Source organism: Morus notabilis, unplaced genomic scaffold (genome assembly GCF_000414095.1).
Source record: "Morus notabilis unplaced genomic scaffold, ASM41409v2 Scaffold605, whole genome shotgun sequence".
Taxonomy (NCBI): domain Eukaryota; kingdom Viridiplantae; phylum Streptophyta; class Magnoliopsida; order Rosales; family Moraceae; genus Morus; species Morus notabilis.
This window is the reverse complement of record NW_010363898.1, coordinates 239240-261847: the sequence shown is the minus strand read 5'-3', so window position 1 is coordinate 261847 and position 22608 is coordinate 239240. Positions and strand designations below refer to the sequence as shown.

Here is a 22608-nt window from a genome sequence, read left to right as displayed (position 1 = left end):
GCAATATAAATACATATTTCATCCCCAAAACTCAAAACTCTAACTTGCTAACGCAAATAGAAAGAAGAAAGAGAAGAAGAAGTAGAAGAAAGAATAGGTTGAGGAGATCTGATTGGGTGAGGAAAGACGAAGAGAAGAAGAAGAAGATCAGAGGTTTGGCCATTGAATTTTTTTGTTTTTTTGTTTTTTAATGTTTTATTTTGTTTAAAATAATCATTTTTTTGTTTAATTTTAATTTGCTCCTCATTAAGCTGTGCACGTGAGGCACACATGATAATTCCGTCCAATTATCTAATGGTGTTATCAATTGGACTTGTTATGCAATAAATTTTATAGTTTAGGGGTCAATTGTTAAGATTAAAAATTTAATGGCTGAATTACCAAATTCATAAAATTTAAAGGGCATCCGTACAAAAAAACCTTAAATTAATTAGAAATTAAACAACATAAATATTAATATCAAATCAAAACTCTAACAATAACAAATTAAAACCTAAAAATTAAGGGTCCGTTTAATTTATTAATTCGAATTGAGATGTGATTTTATGTGAGAATTTTTTATTGTAGTAAAAAAATTAAATATGACTGTTTATGATAACTTTTTATTATAGTAAAACTCAAATTCTAAACTTAAATCGATAAAATGAAGAGAACCTAAATCTAAAATAATAGTATCAGACCAGAAATGGTTCAAATGGGGGCTAATTCTTACCCTTATACCCACCCATCCTTATATAATATTTCCATACCCGTCCTATTATGGACAAGTGTCTGTACCCGTAGATAACATGCCGTTCCTAAAGACGTGAAGGAAAAAAAAGTGGATTAAAAAAAAAAACCTGTTTAGTGGTTGTAAGATGCTAAGTTTGGAGTTTGACTCAAAAATAAAATTCACTTCTTTCCTTCTCACCATACGAGGGACAAAAGAGAAATGTTAACAGGAAGAGTAATGTTTTTAGAAACCTTAGTGTGTAGGGGATGAAAAAACTTGATGTGTATTTAAGGAATGATTTTTGAATCTTTTCAAGTTTTTCTTTTTTTTTTTATGAAAAAAAAAAGAAAATGTTACCGCTTCAATTTGTGTGGTTATGAATTGGACAAAGCAATGGATCCATTAATGTTGGTGAAATCACCATCTTGCTGGTTTTGAAGTTTCAACTTTTTGCCCCAAGTTCCAACTTTTGATTCCTACAGTGGCAAAAAATTTTCTTTATTTTAATAGAACCCACTAATCATCACTAGAACTTTTTTTTTTCTTGGTTCTATATCGAATTAATAGAGTTTACATGTCAAACAATAAATGCAGAGAGTAATAAAGAGAGTGACATAAAAATTATCGCTAATATTTCTCTCTATTAATTTATTTAAAGAGATCAAGGTCTATTGAGCCCGTCTTAATCCGTCCTCCATCGGACAAATCGAACCGGTCCTTACCCTATATGGGCTGCGGGTGGCTATATCACCTATCAAGTGTGGAACCAGGAACTCCATTAGCCATATGACTATCAATAAAGGCAATTCAATCATAAATTTTCTTGGTCCTCTATTTATTGTCTCTAGAGATGGCAAACAAGCTGGACCGGCTGTTGGGATGTCGGCTTGGTCCATCGTCGGTCGTCCATTGGACAGACCGGCCTGACCTGCCCCATAAGCCGTGTGAGGCTGCAGGCTGCAACCTATAACAGATTGATATATCAGTGTTGCTATAACAATGAGAAATTTTATCGGCTCTCTATTCACTTTTCAGTTAGAGATGTAGAAGGAGTCGGACCGTCCATTGGGCCACTCCCACTAAGTCCATCTATAATGGGTGGCTATTAGATATCAGTTTTGGAACTCTAATAGCCATATAATCCTCAACAAAGGTATCATATCAGCAATTTATTACTTTTTCTTTTTTTTTGCTGATCATCAGCAATTTATTATTTGATATGGAAATACAGATCCTTTACACATTGACATATACACATATCCATACCTGAAACTCTCAAACAAGTGGCGAAATCCTTCAAACAAAAAACTAGTACATAGAAAGTCCAAACTATTTATTCAGAAAATGGGTGCCTAAGTAGTCCATAAGATCTCCATACTCATGCTTCTCTAGGCATTTTTAAGGTACCGTTCGGTTATGAAGGCCTTCACTTAACATGCTTGATGAGCCAAGCCAACAAGTCCCTATGAGCCTCGTCTGCACGCTTACAAGCAGCTTCATTACGAACATCATACCTAATGGTCCAACCATGCGCGACTCCCGGATATATTTTCACAAAGGAATCAATCTGTGCATGATGAAACATCATTTAAAGTGAAAACCGAAAATCATTAACCATTCATGACAATAACGAACTAATCTCAAAGACGAGAAGTGCAAAGGGCAAAGCGTGTCGGATATTGTTTTGAGGGAGGATGTTCATACCTCAGGCTTTGCCTTTAAGACCTCCTCGAATTGTTTCACAAGCGGCGGGGGAGAAATTTGGTCACGCTCACCTCCAAGTATGGCAATTGGAACCTTAACCTCTGAAAGGAATTTAAACCACTCATAACGGTTAACTTCTCTCTCTTTATCTTGCCTATCACTCTTACATGTCAAGATCAGTAAAGTACTCAATAATACATGAAACATGAGAGGAAAAGACTATAAATTCAGTAAAGAAAGTTGTACAACATTTTAAATTGAAATGTTTCAAACGACAATATGTGCCAGATATTAAAAGTGTATTTCTCAGTAAGTATGCTTCTCAAATACTTAAGATTTAAGAGCCGGAAGCATACCTTTGATATCGTCTACAGCGACGAAGGAAGGATGTAAAAGCGCAGCAGCCTGGATAAAGTTGGTGAACTTTGAAAGTTCAACTACAACCTTGCCTGAGAACAGGATATATATGAGTACACGCGTTTGATGAATTCGCTGATTGAACTAACAATTTTCGACTCAACCAACAACCGTTCGCATAGAAATTCCAAGCAAGGAAGCATGTGAAATATAAACTTACCACCCCAACAAAAGCCAGCAGCACCTATTGCAGAAAACCCTTTACTCTTTAAATCTTCGGTAACTGGTTTTGCTTCTTCAAATCCCTTATCCTATCAACATCAATGCGCGATAGATAATCATTATAAATCTAAGCAAAAATACAATAGCAGATAAAAATTAGCACTGCCACTTTTAGGGAACTTCTAGTGTTTACAACTTTAGCAATAAAGTATGAACTGTCAAACAAAATTCAGAGTCATCTTTGAAAAGACAACAGAAAAACTAATTTGTGATGAAATTCAGCAACAACTTAAAGAATCATAGATTCACATTAGAGATTTTCGTCTGCCAAAACTTATAAAAACATCTAAAGAATCTGAACCAACCGTTCCATGGTCTTTTAGCCACACTGGTAAAGGCCTGCTTGCATCGCCGGCCACAAAAGGATCGCCATGAAAGAAGTCGGGAACAGCCACAAAGAATCCAGCAGCCGCAATCTTGTCGGCCAGCTTCCTTTACAACAGACAAGCAACCGGCATCAGTTTCCCAGATAGAATACAAGAATTTAATTTATTTTCTTTCTAACAAAATAATAGATTGCATTTCAAGGAAAGTTCATCTAAATGCGTAGGTAGCAACTGGAATCATCCCTTCCCCACATCATTGTTATCAAATTCGATATTCTAAAAATAAACAAAGAATAATATAATCTGGCAAATTAAGCAAAACCCAGAAATGTAGCTGCAGAAAACAGGTATGGAAAATCCATAAACCTCAAGTTTGGAGCTTCATATCCTGCAATAATTGAAAATTCTAAAAAGTTAGAAGATGAAACAACAAAGCTAATATCACAGCAGGTTAAAGATGATATCCACAATCGCATGTATCATTTAATTTATAAAATTTTTCCAACATTTGTTTCAAACCATCTAACTAGCTACACGCCTACACCATTGAAGCAGCTGGTCAAAGAACGAAAGGCATAATAAACCATCTAACTTTCCACCTTCAAAGACTCCATTTTTCTCAGAAAAAAATCAAACAAGAACATCTATGTTATGTACATTTCAAGAGCGGGGGAAAAAAAACAAAACAAAAGTATCATTAATCTTCACAAGACCCAAAAAAAAAAAAAAAAAAAGAAAAATCACTGAATTCCATAAAAAAATTTTAAAAAAAGACATACCATAAACATCAGATACAAGGAGAACTGCAAGCTTGGAACTGGGAGTGCCAGTGACATAGGAGTCTAAACCACCAAGCTTCTGAACATGTCCTGCTCCACTACTTGGGTTTAGAGTTGGAGGGTTTGAGCAACATTCAGGACCTGACATTCTTCTTCACTCTTTTTTTTTTTTTTTTTTTTTTTTTTTCAGAACAACAAAAGTCACAAACTCACATAAGTGTCTATCTGGGCACCAGAGAAGATTATATAGCCAGCTCCGAAAATGTGTGAGCTTTGTGGGTATACATATACATATACATATACATATATATATATATATGTATGTATATATATACACACACTTACACACTTATACGTGAGAGGAATATGGATATTTGTGTTGGGTGAGCAAGACATTCCAGCAGTTTCCACTGCAGAAGTAAATATTTGCAATTTGCATCGTCTATAACGTTACCCCGTTAAAAGGACTTTCATGACCGGAATAAACGGCCATTTTAACTATTGAATTAGTTTTTCAACGGATAATACATAATTATAACTATTACAAATCAGACAATTGAAAAATTAATTCAACGCTTCTTATCAATAAGTAAAATAACAGTTCTTATTATAAAAATTTCATGAAAGAGTTTCCTTTAACTAAACAAATACTCCGATTAGGTCCTTCGAGGATTTTGTAATAAATAAAGGGTGTAATATGAAACTTATTTCATCCAATAATTAAAAAATTTAACGATAAAAATTTATTTGTGTAGATTAATGTTATACTTTTTAAAATAATTGTTGTGACGATAAATAAATTCTAATTTTATTTTAATTATTCGGATGTAAGATATTCTTTTGTTAATAAACGAAGATGAATTCCAAATTATACATTTGATTCACATATTATTTACATATTAAGGTGTAATTTTAATGGTTATTATAATATTTATGCATTAATGAGTATTATTATTTTATCTATAAGTTATTGATCGAATGGTTGCAATAAATTGAATACTTCTAAAAATAACAATGATAATTGATGAAATTAGATTTTTATCTCGTTACGTTATTAAATTTTTATATTTTATAGGTAACCACCGTAACAACATAACCATTAAAAACTAATCCTTACACACACACACACATATATATATATATATATATATCTATATAAGACGTACAAAAAAAGAATAATAAAAAAATATATCTTGAGGATATTGTTGTGAGTTTGATCCCGTGTTATATATAGAAAAAGACATAATAGTTAATTTAACCCTAAGAAAGCACGATATCTTGAGGATTTTATAAATTGAAAAAAATAGATAATTTATCTTTAAGAGTGTGTGAGTTTGGACCTTTATCGCTTATTCTTGATAAATATCATTTTGTCAGTGTAATTATTTGACTAAAAAAGTTATGAATTAAGAGTAAAGAGTAAAAATCTTAACCCATATAATTTTAAGTGGTTTTTGTCAAGATTATCATTTTAAATTTATTTTAAGAAAATAATCTTTCTAAATCCTAGTCCAAAATTTAAAAAAACAAAAAAAAAAGTTGTTAAAATCACCATATAAGAAATACAGATGGTCCATTCCATTCTTCTGTGACCTGTCCCCCTCTCTTTATATATTTCTTTCTTTCTTTCTTTAATATATCATGTCAATTAAGACGTTATATTTAAATGCCAAATAAGATAAATATATATTATGTAGTATTTTGTTGACATAACATAATATTATCAGGGACACAAAAGAAGAGAAAAAAAAAAGGTGGATCCAAAGAAAATCTGTTTAATTGTCGTAAGATATGAAGTTTTGAGTTTGATTCAGATATGGCCCCGTTCACTTCGCTGATTCGAGTTTAGAATTTGAGTTTTTCTACAGTAAAAAGTTCTCACAAACAATCACATCTAACTTTTTTACTACAGTAAAAAATTCTCACATAAAATCACATCTCAACTCAAATTCTAAACTCGAATCAGCAAAGTCAACATGACCAAAATTCACTTCTTTTCTTCTCACTGTATGAAGGACAAAAGATAAAAAAAAAAAAATTTTTGAGAGGGAAAAGTAATGTTAAAAGAAACCTACTTTTGTTAATTTTTGAATCTTTTATATCTATTTCTATAACCACTGTTTTAAACAGGAAAAGGCATGATAATTGACGCTTTTGAAGAAAATAATGGATTGTGTTAGTTGGCTTCTAAGAAAGTATAAATTGTACCACGACAGAACTGTTGTTTGATGTTGCACCTTTTTTTTTTTTTTTTTTGATGATTGATTGCACGTTGATTTTTCAATTTAAAGATATCGCTTTTGGTAGTTCAATCAACAGTATTAAGCAATCACGTTTTCTTGATCAGCCAAAAAAAAAAAAAAAAAAAAAAAAAGAAAAAAGCAATCACATTTTCTTTTTACTTGGTCCTCTACCTCTACTAATTTTATTGATAGATGTCAAACGTGTTGGGCCGTGGCTTTTGTCTCCTATTAGACTTGCCTGGTGACCTAGTCCTTAACAGTTGACATGTGGAGGTTGTCACGTATTAAATTTGAAAGAAAAATAGTAAAAAATAAGTCAATATGAAAAGTTTAAGAAAATATATAGATTAATTTTTAGTTATAGAAATTAATAGGCTATAACTTGTTAAGTTATAGTTCATAATCAGATAAGTTATAAACAAACTTGTCAAGTTATGGTTTATAGTCAGACAAGTTATGGACAAACTTGTCAAGTTATGGTTCATAGACAGACAAGTTATGGACAAAAATCGTGAATTATGGGTAATAATTTGTCAAGTTATGGTTCATAACCAGACAAGTTATGGACGAAAACAATAATTTGACATATTTATTAACTTATGTAAATTATTAGCCTATTAATTTTAATTCATCTTAAGTCTTAGCATATTTCTCTCTTTCTCCTAATTTGAAATTCTATAGAAGTATTTCTAATGTAATATTATATTTCATGTGTTAATTATAAATTTATTATATGAGTATAAAAAACTTTATCAAATGCAATATTATTTATTGTGCTAAATTTGTCATATTGTATATTTTGTGGTAAATTTCTCACTAAATATAGTATATTACAAATTTAACATTCGGTTAGTATTAGTTGAAATGTTTATTTTGTCGTGTAGTCATTACATTTTTTATATTTTTAAATTATTTTTTTTTAAAGTTTACTCTTACAACTTTCAAAACTTTACAATTATAAAAAAAAATAGATTTAAGGCCCGTTTAGTTCACTGATTCGAGTTTTTAATTCGAGTTGAGATGTGACTTTATATGAGAGTTTTTTACAGTAGTAAAAAAGTTAGATGTGACTGTTTCCGAGAGCTTTTAAAACTCGAATTCTAAACTTGAATCAACGAAATAAACAGAACATTAGTATTTTAATTAGCATTATACATAGGAGAACAAATGAAATAATATACCATTTCATACTTTTAGATGCCAAATATATAAATGGTATAATTATTTGTACTAGAGATGGTCTCATAACCATATATCTTGACAAATGCAGTTATTGGCTTATCAATTTATCTAGAAAAAATGAGACAAATTCCCCTTAAAAGTGCACGGCTCTTAAATTTTTACCCTACTTTTGATCAATACTTTTTACTCAAAAAACTATACTAGTTACAAAAATATTAATAAAGAGTAAATGATAAAAATTTTAAACACTACGCTTAAAATCTATAATGTACTCATTTATCTATTCAATTTCTTTAGAGATGGCAGCGAAGCAGGACTGTCCATTGGGCTGCTTGGCTTAGTCCAATTGGACACAACCATATGATCCTCAACAAATGTATCAATCAGAAATTTATTATTTGATGTAAATATCAAGACCCTTTACAGATACACAAATATGCAGACCTGGAACTCTTAAACAATGCCCAAGTCTTCTTTCAAACAAAACTAAGGTACATAGAAATAGAAACTCTCAAAACATGAGTGACAAATGAAGTTTTCCATAACATACACACTTTTGCTTCTCTAGTGTAACAGTAAGTTAAAATTCCGGTACCGGTTGGCAAACGAGCTGGGCCGGTTGTTGGGAATGCTCGACAGACCAGATATGCTCTCTCCATAAGCCGTGTAGGACTGCAGGCCACTGCAGCCTATAACAGGTAAGGGTAGTAATTTGTGTTAGTGCGTTATATTTGTGTCAATCTGTTTATTAATCACGTTAGAAAATATCAATCTAAACACGATATGTTTATTAAACGTGTTAAAAATATCAACCCAAACACGACCCATTTATTAATCGTATTAATCGTGTTAACCCGTATAACTCGTTTAAATTAATATATTAAATAAATAATTAATATAATTATAACTTATTTAACACGATCAAAACATGTTTAACATGTTTATTGGTCAATTTATCTTTTCCTTTACGAAAAATAAATGAATTTTACCTACAAATATTAAAATTCACATTATTTGTATTTAATATGTCATATAAACTTTAATGTTATATCATGTATCATTAGATTACAAATGACACATATATGGCCCGTTCACTTCGCTGATTCGAGTTTGTAATTCGAGTTGAGATGTGATTTTGTGTGAGAACTTTTTACTGTAGCAAAAAAGTTAGATGTGACTGTTTCTGAGAGCTTTTTACTGTAGCAAAACTCGAATTCTAAACTCGAATCGACGAAATGAACGGGGCCATAGTTAATCGTGTTAATTAATATCACTTCGTGTTAAAAAGTCAATCATAACCTAACTCATTTATTAATCGCGTTAATCATATCAACCCGATTATGACATAAATTTATTTATAATAAACTCAAACCCGCTAACTTTATACGAGTTCTAAATCATATCATTATGTCGCTATCTGAATTGCCAGCCTAATAACACGTGGCTATTACATTCCGTGTTGGAACTCCAACCATATAGTCCTCAAAGGCAACCCAATGACAAATTTTTCTGGGTTCTCTATTCACTTTCCTCATAGATGTCAAAGGAGTCAGACAGTCCATTGGGCCACTCTCACATAGTCCATCTTCCGTTGGACTGGCACGCCCTGGCCCAAAACTCATGTGGGACTCCACCACAAAACAGGTGGCTATCACATACCAGTTTTGGAACTCTGGTAACCATATAATCCTCAACTAAGCTACCATATCAGAAATTTATTATTAATGTACATATCCACATCCTTTACACATACACACATGCCTCAAACGCTCAAACAAGGCCCAAATCCTTCAAACAACTAGGGTACATAGAAAGTCCAAACTATTTATTCAGATCAAGGGTGACTAGGCACGTTTCGCTGATTCGAATTTTTAATTCGAGTTAAGATATAACTTTATATGAGCTTTTTACTGTAATAAAAAAGTTAAATGTGACTATTTCTGAGAGCTTTTTACTGTAATAAAATTCAAATTTTAAACTCGAATCGGTGAAATGAATGGGACCTAAGTAACATAAGATCCATACTCGTGCTTCTTTTAGGTAAAATTAAGGTACTGGTTGGTTATGAAGGCATTCACTTAACATGCTTGGTGAAAAATTCCAACAAGTCCTTGTGAGCCTCCTCTGCACGCTTAGAAGCTGCTTCATCTTTAACATCATACCTGACAGTCCAACCATGAGCGACTCCCGGATATATCTTCACAAAGGTATTGATCTGTACACGATGAAACATCATTTAGAGTGAAAATCAAAAAACATTAACCATTAATGACAATCACAAACTAATCTCAAAGACAAGACGAACACAAATAGTTTGGTAAAGAGGCAAAGGAAAATGTAGAAAGCATGTTGGATATTGTTTTGATGGAGGATGTTCATACCTCTGGCTTTGCACTTAAGACCTTCTCAAATTGTTTGACGAGCGGTGGAGGAGAAAGGTTGTCATGCTCAGCTCCAAGTATGGCAGTTGAAACCTTGACCTCTGAAAGTATTTTAAAGCATCGAGAACATTAATTCTCTTTCTTTCTCTCTCTCTCCTCTTATACTCGTATGTCAAGATTAATAAAGTACTCAAGAATATATGAAAGTTGAGAGAAAAGACTATAATTTAAGTGAAGAAAAGTTGTTCAACATTTTAAATTAAGAATATCTTTTTCCAAGTTGCTTCAAATGGTTATAGGTGCCACCTATAAAAGTGTCTCTCAGTAAGTATCCTTCTCAAATACCTTTAGAGTTAAGAGTCTCGAGCATACCTTTGATATCGTCTACAATGACGAAGGAAGGATGTAAGAGCGCAGCAGCTTGGATAAAGTTGGTGAACTTTGCAAGTTCAATTACAACCTTGGCTGAGAACAGGATTTATATGAGTCAGCTTAATCAAAAAATTGCTATATGTGTTTAATGACGTCACTGATTGAACTAGCAATTTTCGACTCAACCCTTCGAATAGAAATTCCAGACCAATGAACTAAAGAAGCATGTACAATAATAAACTTACCACCCCAACAAAAGCCAGCAGCAACTATTGCAGAAAACCCTTTACTTTTTAAACCTTCGATGACTGGTTTTGCTTCTTCAAATCCCTTATCCTATTAAACCAAGTACAAGGCATAAGGTTCCGAGATTTCAATATGAGCGTGCAATAGATAATCATTATAAATGTAAGCAAAAATATATAGGAGAGATAAAAATTAGTCTTGACACGTTTAGAAAACTGAAGTCAGACTCATCCTTGGAGAGAGCTAATTGTGTGAAAAATTTTCATAGACAACAGAAAATTTTATTTTAAGATGAAATTCAGCAACTGCTTCAAGTATAACACTAGAGATTTTTCCCTCACTCCCCCAAAACTTATTTAAGCAGCTAAAGAATCTCAACCAACCGTCCCATGGTCTTTAATCCAAACTGATACAGACCTGCTAGCATCGTTGGGTACATAAGGATCACCGTGTAAGAAGTCGGAAACAGCGACAAAGAATCCAGCAGCTGCAATCTTGTCGGCCAACTTCCTTTACAACAGACAAGCAGCTGGCATTAGTTTCCAAGAGAGAATACAACAATGTAAGTGTCAGCTTGAAATGAATCATCCTTTACAATTTTTTTTTTTTTAATTTAAATAGATTGTATTTCAAGAAGGCTTATCTAAGTGGCAGCTTGAACCATCCTTCCCCACATTCTTAGTTATGGAATTCAACAGCCTAAATTGACAAAAAATCTACATTCCAACAATTAAATCTGACAGATTAAGCAAACCCCAGAAATGTAGTAGCAGAAAATAGGTTAAGGAAAATCCATATGTACCTCAAGTTTGGAGCTTCATATCCTGCAATAATTAAAACATTTAAAAGTTAGAAGATGAAACAACAAAGCTACCATCAGAGCAGGTTAAAGATGATATCCACAATCGCATGATCACTTAATTTATGAAAATTTCCTACACTTGTTTCAAAGCAAAAATCCCAAATTGGGAATAGGAAGCTCAAAAAATGAAGGCAGACATCTAACACCCAAAAAAAGAAAGGATACAACAGCACATCATAAAGCAAGAGAGAGAATTATTTAAACTATCTAAACTTTCCCTGTTCAAAGACCTCATTTTTCTCAGAAAAATCAAACAAGAACATCTATGCACATTTCAAGAGGGAAAAGAAAAAACCAAAAACTAAAAGTAGCTATTAATCTTCACACCCCAAAATCCAAAAACCCACAAGAGAAAAAGGAAATTTTACCGAATTCCAGAACCAAAAAATTAATAATAAAAAAAGAGGACACATACCATAAACATCAGATATAAGAAGAACCGCAAGCTTGGAATTTGGAGAGCCAGTGACATAGGAGTCTAAACCACCAAGCTTCTCAACATGCCCCGCTCCACTGCTTGGGTTTAGAGTTGGAGGATTTGAGCAACACTGAGGACCTGACTTTTTTTTTTTTTTTTTTTTTTTGCAGAACAACAGATGTCACGAACTGAGAGTGTCTATCTGGGCACTTGAGAAAACCAGATTATACCGAGCACTGAAAATGTGCGAGCTTTGGGGGTATATATGATAGGAATATCTCTGTCTTGGGTAAAAGCAGGAGATTCGGATTCCAGCAGTTTCAACTGGAGAAGTAAATATTTGCAATTTGCATCATCTATAACGTCACCGTGTACATACCTTGGGAGATTTGTTTTTGTTTTTTTGTTTTTTTTTATCAACTATTCGAGTTTTATTATAATAAAAAAATTTTAAAAATAATTATATTTAATTTTTTTATTATGATAAAAAATTATTATATAAAGTTATATTTCGAGTAGCGAACTAAACGAACTCTTAATTTTAAAACACACTCAAAAAAAACTTTTAAAGTTGGGTGTCCATGTCACTCCATTATCCGGTAAGTTGGCATGCTAATAGGATTAGTTTTTGATAATTAAATTTTATTAAATCATATTATATTAAAAAAATATGTAAAATAAATCATTTTTAATATAAATTTAATAACTAAAAAATAGAGAACTGTCAATTTTTTTTTTTTGTTTGTTTGTTTGTTTGTTTTTGCAATCCTAGTAGAGAAACTCAGATACTATTAAAGTTCTTTTTGAAGAAAAGATGCTATCAGTATTCTGTTTAATGGTCCCAAAAATAATGGATTCCATTCTCTTGTCCTCTTCTCTTTAAATCCTTTCTTTTTATGTCTTTATTCAATAGCATGTCAAATAAAATACCATATAATTTTTAAGAAAAAAAGATAAAATACCATATAAGACTTAAGCTTAATTAGAATGTCATATATAAGATAAAATTAAACACACGTTATATAGTATTTTCTTTGGCACGGTGTAATATTATTGGTGGGGTACAAAAGAAAATAGACACTGGGGGAAAAAGAAGGTGGATAAAAAAAAATGTTCAATATTTGTGAGATGCTAAAGTTTGGAGTTTGACTCCAATAAAAATTTTACTTCTTTCCTTCTCACCATATAAGGGACAAAAGAGTAATGTTAGCAGGAAAAATAATATTAAAAAATATCTATTTTATTCAGAAACTAACTTATGGTGTAAAGGGATTAAAAACTTGATATGTATTTAAGGAATGATTTTTGAATCTCTTATATATCATTTTTAAGTGAGAAACACTTATTTTCCATTTTAATGTTGCAATCCTTTTTTTTTTAGTAATTATATTTGCACCCACTAAATTCATTAATACCACATCAACTTATAAATTATGTTCTTTACAACTTTACGTTACATTAAAACCCATTAACATATTCTCACCTTAACTATAAATAGAAATAACATTAAAAAAAAATAAAAAAAGCATAACCTATATTAACTATAATTGGAAAGTATTTTTTAAAGAAATAAAAAACATACCCCACATCTCTAGTTAAAACTAATTTCATCTTTATAAACTCTAAAATTTTTTCCATCAAATTCTTTGAAAAGTTCAATATAAGTTCTAAATGAAACAAAAACAACAGGAAGCATGTTAAATTCTTGAAGACTGATTTCTTCCCCTCAGTGCCTTTGTCAAATGCCTCATGTAAAATTATAGCAATTGCTTTTGTCAATAACAATCATTTTGTTCAAGTAATATTTCGTACTTCTACTACAACTTCAATCCCATGTATTGAGTTTCTTAGGTTTATGATAGAAATATATATAAATATATATTATATATATTAGTTATCATGTGCAGGTCTTTATGTTTCTTGCTTGTCTTTTACCGCCAATTGCCACAAATTGGATGGATTTTATTTTATTTTTTTAATCACATTTCGTTGCTTCTATGTTATGGAGGCTTTGCTTTGTTTTTTTGTTTTTTCTTTCCCTTAAGAAAGTCATAAAAAAAAGAAACGAAAATAGTAGAAAATATGTCAATATGAAAAGCTTAAGAAAGTATATATGCCAACTTTTAGTTATAGAAATTAATATGCCATAACTTGTCAAGTTATGGTTCATAACTAGATAAGTTATGGACAACTTGTCAAGTTATGGTTCATAGCCAGACAAATTATGGACAAAAATCGTGATTTATGGACAATAACTTGTCAAGTTATGGTTCATAACCAGACAAGTTATGGACGAAAACAGTAATTTGGCATATTTATTAACTTATGTAAACTATTAGCCTATTAATTTTAATTCATCTCAAGTCTTGACCTATTTCCCTCTTTCTCCCAAAAAGAAATTAGGTTGGGTGGCCTTTTTAAACCACCTCTTTTTATAAATGACCGAACTTTTTTTATTTTATAAAAATGACCGTTTTGCTTATATGAGTCAATTAATAATTAACCTATGGACTACAATCAATCAGTGATTGACCCATGGTCAATCATGATCGACTGATTCATTATTAATTTATCAATGTTTATCATTAATAAGTATGTAATTTGTTGATTAAAATTAATTAATTATTAATTAATTTTGGTTAATTATTAATTAATGTTGATTAATAATAAAAATAATAGAGTTAATCATGATTAACTGCTGAGTCAATCAATGATTGGCTACTAAGTTAATAAAAACGGCCTTGCAATTTTTCAAAATTTCGACTATTGATGAAAAATATCATTTAAAAGAGACCATTTGTGTTAAAATCCACAAAAGAAAAATAATAAGAGAAAGATGATTGATAAATAAAAGTAAAAAGGGACAAAAGTAATGAGAGGAATTGCAAATATTTTAAAAAAGGGTACAACATTAATAGTTAAAAAATTATATTTTCGATAAATCAAGATTAAAATTAGGTGGGGTATTAGAGTATTAAATTAGGTATTATGAATTTTATCTATAAAAGAATAGTTTTTTTTTCTATTTTTATTATAAAAATATTAATTATTGAGAGTATTTATAAATTTTATGGGTGCAAATATAACTACTCTTTTTTTTTTTTACATAAAATTTTACTGCTTCAATTTGTGTGTTTATGAAATGGACAAAGCAATGGGTCCATAAATGTTGGTGAAAGCATTTTCCTTGTATGTCGTTGTTATAAAATTCAACAGAAACGATAAATATTTGAAAATATGGAAGGATAGTTGCACAATGCACACATTATAAAATAATTGTAATATATTCGCCTAGAAAAAAAAAAGCATGAAACTTGGCGCTTTAAAGAAAACACTAAATTGCATTAGTTGGTTTGCAAAAAAAAAAAAAAAAAAAAAAAAAAAAAAGGTTAGATGCCTTTTTCTCCAATTTTTTGTGTAATTCTGTTGTGAAGAATGAAATTGGACCATGTTTCACAAATGGAAACAGTATTTGATGGACCTAATAAGAAGCGATATTCATACAGGAAATTCAAACTGAATCTAAGAGAGTTTTCTTTAAATGCTGTTACTATTAATTTTTATTTATTTTTTTATTTTTTTACATGTTCTTTAATTTCAAAGTAGAAAAAATAATATCACTGTTAATGTTGGAAGTTGGTTTTTCAATATAAGGATACTAGGATAGTCATAGGATAGTACTGTCATTTTTTGTTAATTTTTATTTTTTAACAAAAGGATATCTCCTTTGGTAGTTCAATCAAGAGTATTTAGCAATTACATTTTCTTTTCCTTGGTTGTCTATTAATTTTATGGAAGAAAGTGAAAAATAGGCTAAGACTTGAGATGAGATGAAATAAAATTAATAGGCTAATAGTTTACATAAGTTAATAAATAAGTTAAATTACTGTTTTCGTCCATAATTTGTTTGGTTATGAACCATAACTTGACAAGTTATTTCTGATTTTTATCCGTAACTTGTCTAGTTATGAACCATAACTTGATAAATTTATTTATAATTTATCTAATTATGAATCATAACTTGACCAGTTATGACCTATTAATTTTTATAATTAAAAGTTGGTCTATATACTTTCTTAAACTTTTTATATTGACTTATTTTTTACTATTTTCCCAATTTTATTTACAGATGTCAAACGAGTTAGGCCAGCTCGGCTTAGACAACCCTCCATTGTATTTGTCTGACTTAGTCCTTAACACGTGGTGGCTGCCACAATCAGATATTATATTTGGAACTCTAACCACATTTTTTTGACAAAATCTACCTTGTAGTTGTACCATGTCGTTTGACCCTTCGGTCATTGGCTTATGAGAATTGAAAAATACTAGTATCATTTTTCTTTTATTATTTTTATTATTTTTTGTATTTATTATTTTACACGTGTATTTTATTAACATAATATATTATTATTTAAATAAAAAATAAAATAATAGAATTTACGTATCAAATAATTACTACAGAATGATGACAGACATTTTTCTTAGTTTGTTAGTTTTCCATTTGATTTCTTTGATATAGTAAACAAACTACCTTCCATTAGGCTGCTCGGCTGATCCAGCGCCCATTGGACAGGTCTTAGTCAACCCCGACCCGAAACCTGCGTGATGATTCACCCTATAACAGGTTTCCATCACATATCAGGTTTCGAACTCCAATAAGGCAATCACCATAGATCCTCAACAAAGGTATCCAAATCAAGGAATTTCTTATTGATGTAAACATTCATATCCTTTACAGTTTACACACATATATGTGTACTTTTTTTTGTTGTTGCTAATCACACATATGTCTACTTGAAACTCTTAAACAATGCCCATGTCTTTCAAACAAAACTAAGGGACATAGAAAGTCGAGTTATTTACTCAAAAACAATGGTGGAAGAGGAAGCTTTCTATGACACTCACACTTTGTGCTTCTCTTGGGTAACAATTTGTAAAATTAAGGTACCAGTTCGTTATGAAGGCCTTCACTTAACATTCTTGGTGAACCAATTCAACAAGTCCTTGTGAGCCTCCTTTGCGCGCTTACGAGCCAGATCGTCTTGAACATCATACCTTAATGTAAAACCATGCTTGACTCCTTGATAAATCTTCACGAAGTGATCGATCTGTGCATAACGGAACGTCATTTAAGGTGAAAGCCGGAAAATGTTGACCATCGATGACAATCGCAAACTAATCTCAAAGACGGGAAGCACAAAAAGGCGTACTGATAACCAAGGGCGTCCACGATGGACACGAGTAGTTCGGTAAGGAAATGTAGAAAACATGTTGGATTTTGGTTTGATTCATACCTTGTTTGCACGTAAGACCTCCTCAAACTGATTCACAAGCTCCCGCGGATATTGCTTGTCAAGCTCAGCTCCAAATACGCCTAGTGGAACCTTGACCTCTGAAATACTCATATGTCAACATTAATAAAGTACTAGAATATATAGGTCGTGTTTGAAATTGATCACGTTTTTCAAAAAAAAAAAAAAAAAGAAGTTTTTAAAATGACGTTTGACGTAATAAAAATAAAAAACGAAAATGAAAATGATTTTTTGGTTTAGTATAAAATGAGACAGAAATGAAAAACGACTTTTAGTCGTTTTTCATTTTTTGTTTTCGTTTTCTCCTCTCTCGAGCAGAGAGAGAGAGAAAGAGAGACATTAATGAGTTTTTTTACACTGAAAATAATCTATTGATAAAACTGCCAAACGCATTTTTAAAAATAATTTCTGTTTGAGATTGAAAACGTTCTCATTTTTATTTTCATACAAAAAATAAATTATTTTGAAACGAGTTTCAAACGCACCTATAAAATTTAAAAGGAAAAAACTATGGTCTCAATGAAGAAAGTTGTACAACAGTTTAAATACTTGAGAGTTATACCTTTGATATCATCTAAAGTGACGAAGGAAGGATGTAAGATCGCGGTAGCCTGGACAAAGTTTTTGAGCTTTGCAAGTTCAATTGCAACCTTGGCTGATAACAGGATTTATCTAAGTCAGCTTAATCAGCTAACTCTTCTAAGGATTTTACAAATAAAGTCAGCTGATAATATTGCAATAAGATTCAACTAATATCTAGGACAATGATACAAAGAAGTGTTTGAATAATAAACTTACCACCCCAACAAAAGCCAGCAACACCTATTGCAGAAAACCCTTTACTTTTTAAGTCTTTGATTAGCGGTTTCGCTTCTTCAAATCCCTTTTCCTGTCAAAACATGTAAAAGGCTTGAGATCTGAGTTCTCAACACACAATGTGCAGTAGATATTTATCATGAGTCGGGCACATACAGATCCCTTATCCCCAAAACTAATTAGAACAACGATAGAATCTTAACTAACCGGTCGATGATCATTTAACCAAGCGTCTTTTGGCCTGCTAGTATTGTTGGGATCGTAAGGTTCTCCGTGGAAGAAGTCCGGAACAGCCACGAAGAATCCAGCAGCCGCAATCTTGTCAGCCAGCTTCCTTTACAACAGACAAGCAGCTGGAATTAGTTTTGAAGAGGGAATACAGCAATATAACATAGCATCTATGTTTCACACAATCTAATCCATCACGTTAAGCAAAACCCGGAAATGTTGCTGTAGAGAACAGATAAGGAACATCCATATACCTCAAGTTTGGAGCTTGATATCCTGCGATAATTGAAACACTCGAAAGTTAGGAGATGGTAATGGTGATGAAACAACAAATGTATAAACAGAGCAGGTCAAAGATCATATCCAAAATTACATGCTAATTATTGCATGTGAATTCTACAACTTGTTTCAAAGCTGTTCAAAAATCCAAAGTCTGAAAAATAAGAAGCTCAAAAAAGAATGCAAATTATCTAATACCTTAGAAAGATATATCAACAGCACCCATCAAGTGAATATGACAAAGTGTTAGAAAAGAACCCCCATTTTGTAGAACAGAACTAGGTGCACCCTTAGTACCATGGTACAATGAATGGTCAATCTCATTTTTGGTCTCGGAACTTACGTGAATCCTATTTTGTCTCTGACATTCAAAACGTCTTACAACTAGTCACCAATGCATAAAATTGTCCCATTAAGGCCCTTCCATCAAGAATTCATTTAAAATGTTGATGCAAAATGACATGTAAAGTCATGTAACATTTTAGTGTGGATATTCACATGACAATCCATATTATGAAATATCCACTTTTTAACGGATTCTGATATAAGAGCTATAATAGGACAATTTCATAATTGTGAAATGTTTCGAATGTCAGGGACCATAATGAAATTCACCAAGTTCGGGAATCAAAAAATGAGATAAACCCCTTACTGTAAACCATCAAGCTTTCCTCCTTCAAAGACCTCATTTTTCTCATAGAACATCAAACAATGACATGTATGTATATTTGAATAGGGAAAAGAAAACTAAAAACACCCATTAATAAAAAACAAACCTAAAATCTAAAACCCCACAAGAGAAAAAGAAGTTTTAGTGAACTTTAGAACCAAAAGAAAAGACATACCATAAACATCTGATACAAGAATAACCGCATGCTTGGAGATGGGAAAGCCAGTGACATAGGAGTCTAAACCACCAAGCTTCTCAACATGCCCTGCTCCGCTGCTTGCGTTTAAAGTCGGAGGGTTTGAGCCACAGTGAGGACCTAATGCGCTTTGCTCTTTTTTTTTTTGATCCATTGAAAAAACAAAGTTACACACACACACGATATGAAAATGAGATTTTGTGGTAAGATATGGAAAAATACCGATCAATATCTCAGTATCTATAGCATATAACAATTTAACCGTCACATCAATACAGTCTCTAACCGTCACATCAAATTAGAATCATATCAAAATTAAATGAGGTATAACAATTTAACAAGATCTAACCAAGATCAAAACGTCTACCAAAATCTCAGCTGAATTCATTTGCACAAGTGAAACATAATAATAATTCAATTGTACACAAAAAGATCATCAATATTTTCATATTGGGAATACAAAGAAGAAAGTCAAACTCCCATAGAGAAAACTTGGAGCAATGTAAAAAGTACCTGCAAAAGCGTGGAGAGCAAGAGAGATAAATAAGATAAAGGAAACGAATGTGATGGTCTTAGCAGTTGCCATGTTAAAGAAGAAATGACAGACTCTTTGGATATTGGGTTGCGTCTGGGGGTCTTATGTATGTACATACATACATATATATATATATATAGAGAGAGAGAGAGAGAGAGAGAGAGAGAATGAGATTGGTATTTTTGGAGTCCATTTTGTAGTTTTCGATTGCAACAGCTTTGACCGGTGGACAACCAATTGGGCTTGACATGATGGCCTTTTTAAGTGCCGGTGGAAACGCAATAGTCTTCGGGTTTTGTCCCGCCACGCAAGGATGAGAATTGTAACACTTTTTTTTTTTCCAAATTTTTTAGACTCTTACATTTTAGCACCTTGTATTTTCTATAATTACTACGAAGGTATTTTCTGTGCGTGTGTGTTTTTTCTTTTTAATAATTTTAAAATGACAGCTATATATTTTTTAAAAAATTTTCATTTTGGTATCATAAAGTCTATTTTTAGGACATAAAATCTTTTCTGTACATTTTTTTTATTTAAAAAAAAATACAATTCACGTCTAAAAACAGTTTCATGCAGGATATCAAAATGATGCTTTCTATAATATTATGGTAGCACTTTGATATTATGAAAAACATAAGGTATGTTTGTAATAATTTAAGAAACACATGGTATTAAAATGAATTTTTTCCTAAATTTTATCTTGTTCAATACTTATTTGATTAATGTTTAAATAAATGAAAATGGCATTATTTAATACAAGTTAGTAAGGTATATGGTTCAAATCATTCTTCCTAAATCAAAAAGAAAAATAAAAATAAAAGAAAAAAGCAACACTCGTAAGATTCTCAAGTAAACAAAATACACATATGGAGAAACTAAAGCTAAAATCTAAGAGACATTTTTCAAAGATCTTATTCTTGTTATTATTTTTTAATTATTTTTCTTTCTTTCTAAAGTGGAAAAAAATGGTTTATTGCTGTCATTTTAATGTTGCACTTTGATTTTTATATATAAGGATGCGTATAGTCTATTTCATTGAATATGAAAATGATTTTGGGCACCACAAAATCGCCAGAATATCTTTCGGTAGTCCAAGTAAGAGTATTAAACAATTATCATATTTAATTTTAATATAATAAGATTTTCACGAGGTCCACGTTCAATGTTATATCTTATATCTTGTATTATACATATATATTATATATAATATTAAAAAAAAAAAAAAAACGTTCAATGTTACAATTGGTCAAGCATGGTGGACTATTAACCGTCTCAAACTTGAATACATTTCCGATCAGTATTTTTTTTTTCTTTCTAAAAAGTATTTTGATGACATTGCTGCTTGTGCTAGCATAATAAAATAGAGATGTGAATTGGATCGGACCATCCAACAAACATGATGATAAGACATGAAAAATTTTGAATCTGGCACGACGCAGTATATTTATCTCTAACCGTTTTTTATTTTAATATCAAAATTATCAAGGAGTTGTTTAGAAGTTATACTCAAACTCAAATTATTATTTTTTACGGGGTTTTTTTTTTATCTCATAAAGAGTTCGAATTTTAAAATTTTCTTCCACAAAGGTACCTTCTAAACGGACACCAAGTCACCGATTTCCAAACAACTAAGAAATAGTTGAGAAATGAACAATCCGTAAGATGAAATTAACCGTAAGATGAAATTAAGTGCAATTTTTTAACCATCGGATTACATTAAATTATTGAATAAAGTACGATAATCTAGCAGGACTTGATACTCTTAACAGTTAAAACCTTGTCGCACCGGGAGAGGATTTTTTTCATACCCAACAAAATAATTTTCCAACTAGTATTTATGAGAAGCAACAGAAAATTTTTCATTAGAAACTACAACACATTCCATTCTTTTTGAGATGTTACAGATGTATATGCAGCCCAATTATGATTGAAAAAAAAAAAAAAAAAAAAGATCTAAACAGTTAAGGGAAAAGATGTCAGTTGCCCCCAAACACAAGTTGAAAAAATTTCAATGACAAAATCCTATAAGCTGGGCATACATCAAAAGAACTAGATGCCGCCAGCCAAGAGTTTACATACAAGTTATGTTTGTTTCGCGAGTTTTAACCACGGTTTAAATCTTTTTGTTACAGTGTTTTCTCCTTATAAAAATTTGAATTTTTGTTCAAACTTTCTGGTTTGAACCTACAAACTAAAAAACTCTATAAATTAATTATGGCATGGGTTATATTGTCAAACTTCCTCACTTGACATGTTTGTTAAACCAATAACATGTCCAAATGAGTCTCTTCTGCACTCCTGACAGCTGATATACCTCACTGTCCAATATCCACCCATGGAAAATCTTCACAAAGATATCAAACTGGACAATTGCCATTTGTAAGAATGAGACTTTTCAAAGCAAAGTAGTGGAAGTCACTTTCAAAGATCCCTCATAAATATTTCTATGGAAAAGCCATTTTATATTCTCTTTTCCCCATAGGAATATTTTCTCTATTTTGATAGCAACTTATCTTTGGTTCTATCAAGTTCCTAAGAGTTGACAATTCTTTTTTTTTTATTATTTATTATTTATTTTAAGTTCTTACCTAGATTTAGCTAATAAAATCTCTCCAAAATATTTTACTTGCTCCGGGGGTGAAGTGTCAATCTCACACACATCTCAGTATGGCAATGTGAATTTTACTTCTGAAAGAGTTTCAACATAG

The 22608-nt window shown here is 31.3% G+C and overlaps 2 protein-coding genes and 1 long non-coding RNA gene across 4 annotated transcripts; all 3 read right to left on the bottom strand.

Annotated features, from left to right (window-relative positions):
* Window positions 1-1938: 1938 nt before the first annotated feature.
* LOC21393356 (endo-1,3;1,4-beta-D-glucanase) lies at window positions 1939-4333 on the bottom strand. Its single transcript, XM_010105143.2, has 7 exons — window positions 4161-4333; window positions 3748-3769; window positions 3361-3487; window positions 2994-3084; window positions 2773-2865; window positions 2417-2517; window positions 1939-2279 (listed from the first exon to the last, which is right to left on the bottom strand). Exons 1-7 carry the CDS (start codon window positions 4306-4308, stop codon window positions 2139-2141), a joined length of 723 nt encoding a protein of 240 aa, XP_010103445.1. The 5' UTR covers window positions 4309-4333; the 3' UTR covers window positions 1939-2138.
* A 5190-nt stretch (window positions 4334-9523) lies between these two features.
* Window positions 9524-19986, bottom strand: LOC21393355 (endo-1,3;1,4-beta-D-glucanase). Of its 2 annotated transcripts, none has more exons than XM_024170130.1 (8): window positions 19879-19986; window positions 19345-19500; window positions 18475-18496; window positions 18200-18326; window positions 17975-18065; window positions 10339-10431; window positions 9967-10067; window positions 9524-9800 (listed from the first exon to the last, which is right to left on the bottom strand). In XM_024170130.1, the coding sequence occupies exons 1-8, from the start codon at window positions 19949-19951 to the stop codon at window positions 9660-9662; spliced, it is 804 nt and encodes a 267-aa protein (XP_024025898.1). In that variant the 5' UTR covers window positions 19952-19986; the 3' UTR covers window positions 9524-9659. The 2 variants fall into 2 exon arrangements, with proteins under 2 accessions (XP_024025898.1, XP_024025899.1); XM_024170131.1 differs by lacking the exons at window positions 9524-9800; window positions 9967-10067; window positions 10339-10431 and adding exons at window positions 16626-16972; window positions 17159-17256; window positions 17739-17831.
* LOC112092891 lies at window positions 11103-11915 on the bottom strand. Its single transcript, XR_002902806.1, has 3 exons — window positions 11862-11915; window positions 11387-11408; window positions 11103-11300 (listed from the first exon to the last, which is right to left on the bottom strand). It is a non-coding gene; the product is annotated as an uncharacterized LOC112092891 (long non-coding RNA).
* Window positions 19987-22608: the final 2622 nt, after the last annotated feature.

Coding starts and splice junctions, on each gene's coding strand:
- LOC21393356 (XM_010105143.2), bottom strand. CDS start 4,308: ATGTCAGGTCCTGAATGTTGCTCAAACCCTCCAACTCTAAACCCAAGT. Junction 3,488..3,747: donor TATGAAGCTCCAAACTTGAG/GTTTATGGATTT, acceptor TCTGTTGTAAAG/GAAGCTGGCCGACAAGATTG. Junction 2,866..2,993: donor TGCTGGCTTTTGTTGGGGTG/GTAAGTTTATAT, acceptor TCCTGTTCTCAG/GCAAGGTTGTAGTTGAACTT.
- LOC21393355 (XM_024170130.1), bottom strand. CDS start 19,951: ATGGCAACTGCTAAGACCATCACATTCGTTTCCTTTATCTTATTTATC. Junction 18,497..19,344: donor TCTTGTATCAGATGTTTATG/GTATGTCTTTTC, acceptor CAATTATCGCAG/GATATCAAGCTCCAAACTTG. Junction 18,066..18,199: donor GGTTAAATGATCATCGACCG/GTTAGTTAAGAT, acceptor ATGTTTTGACAG/GAAAAGGGATTTGAAGAAGC.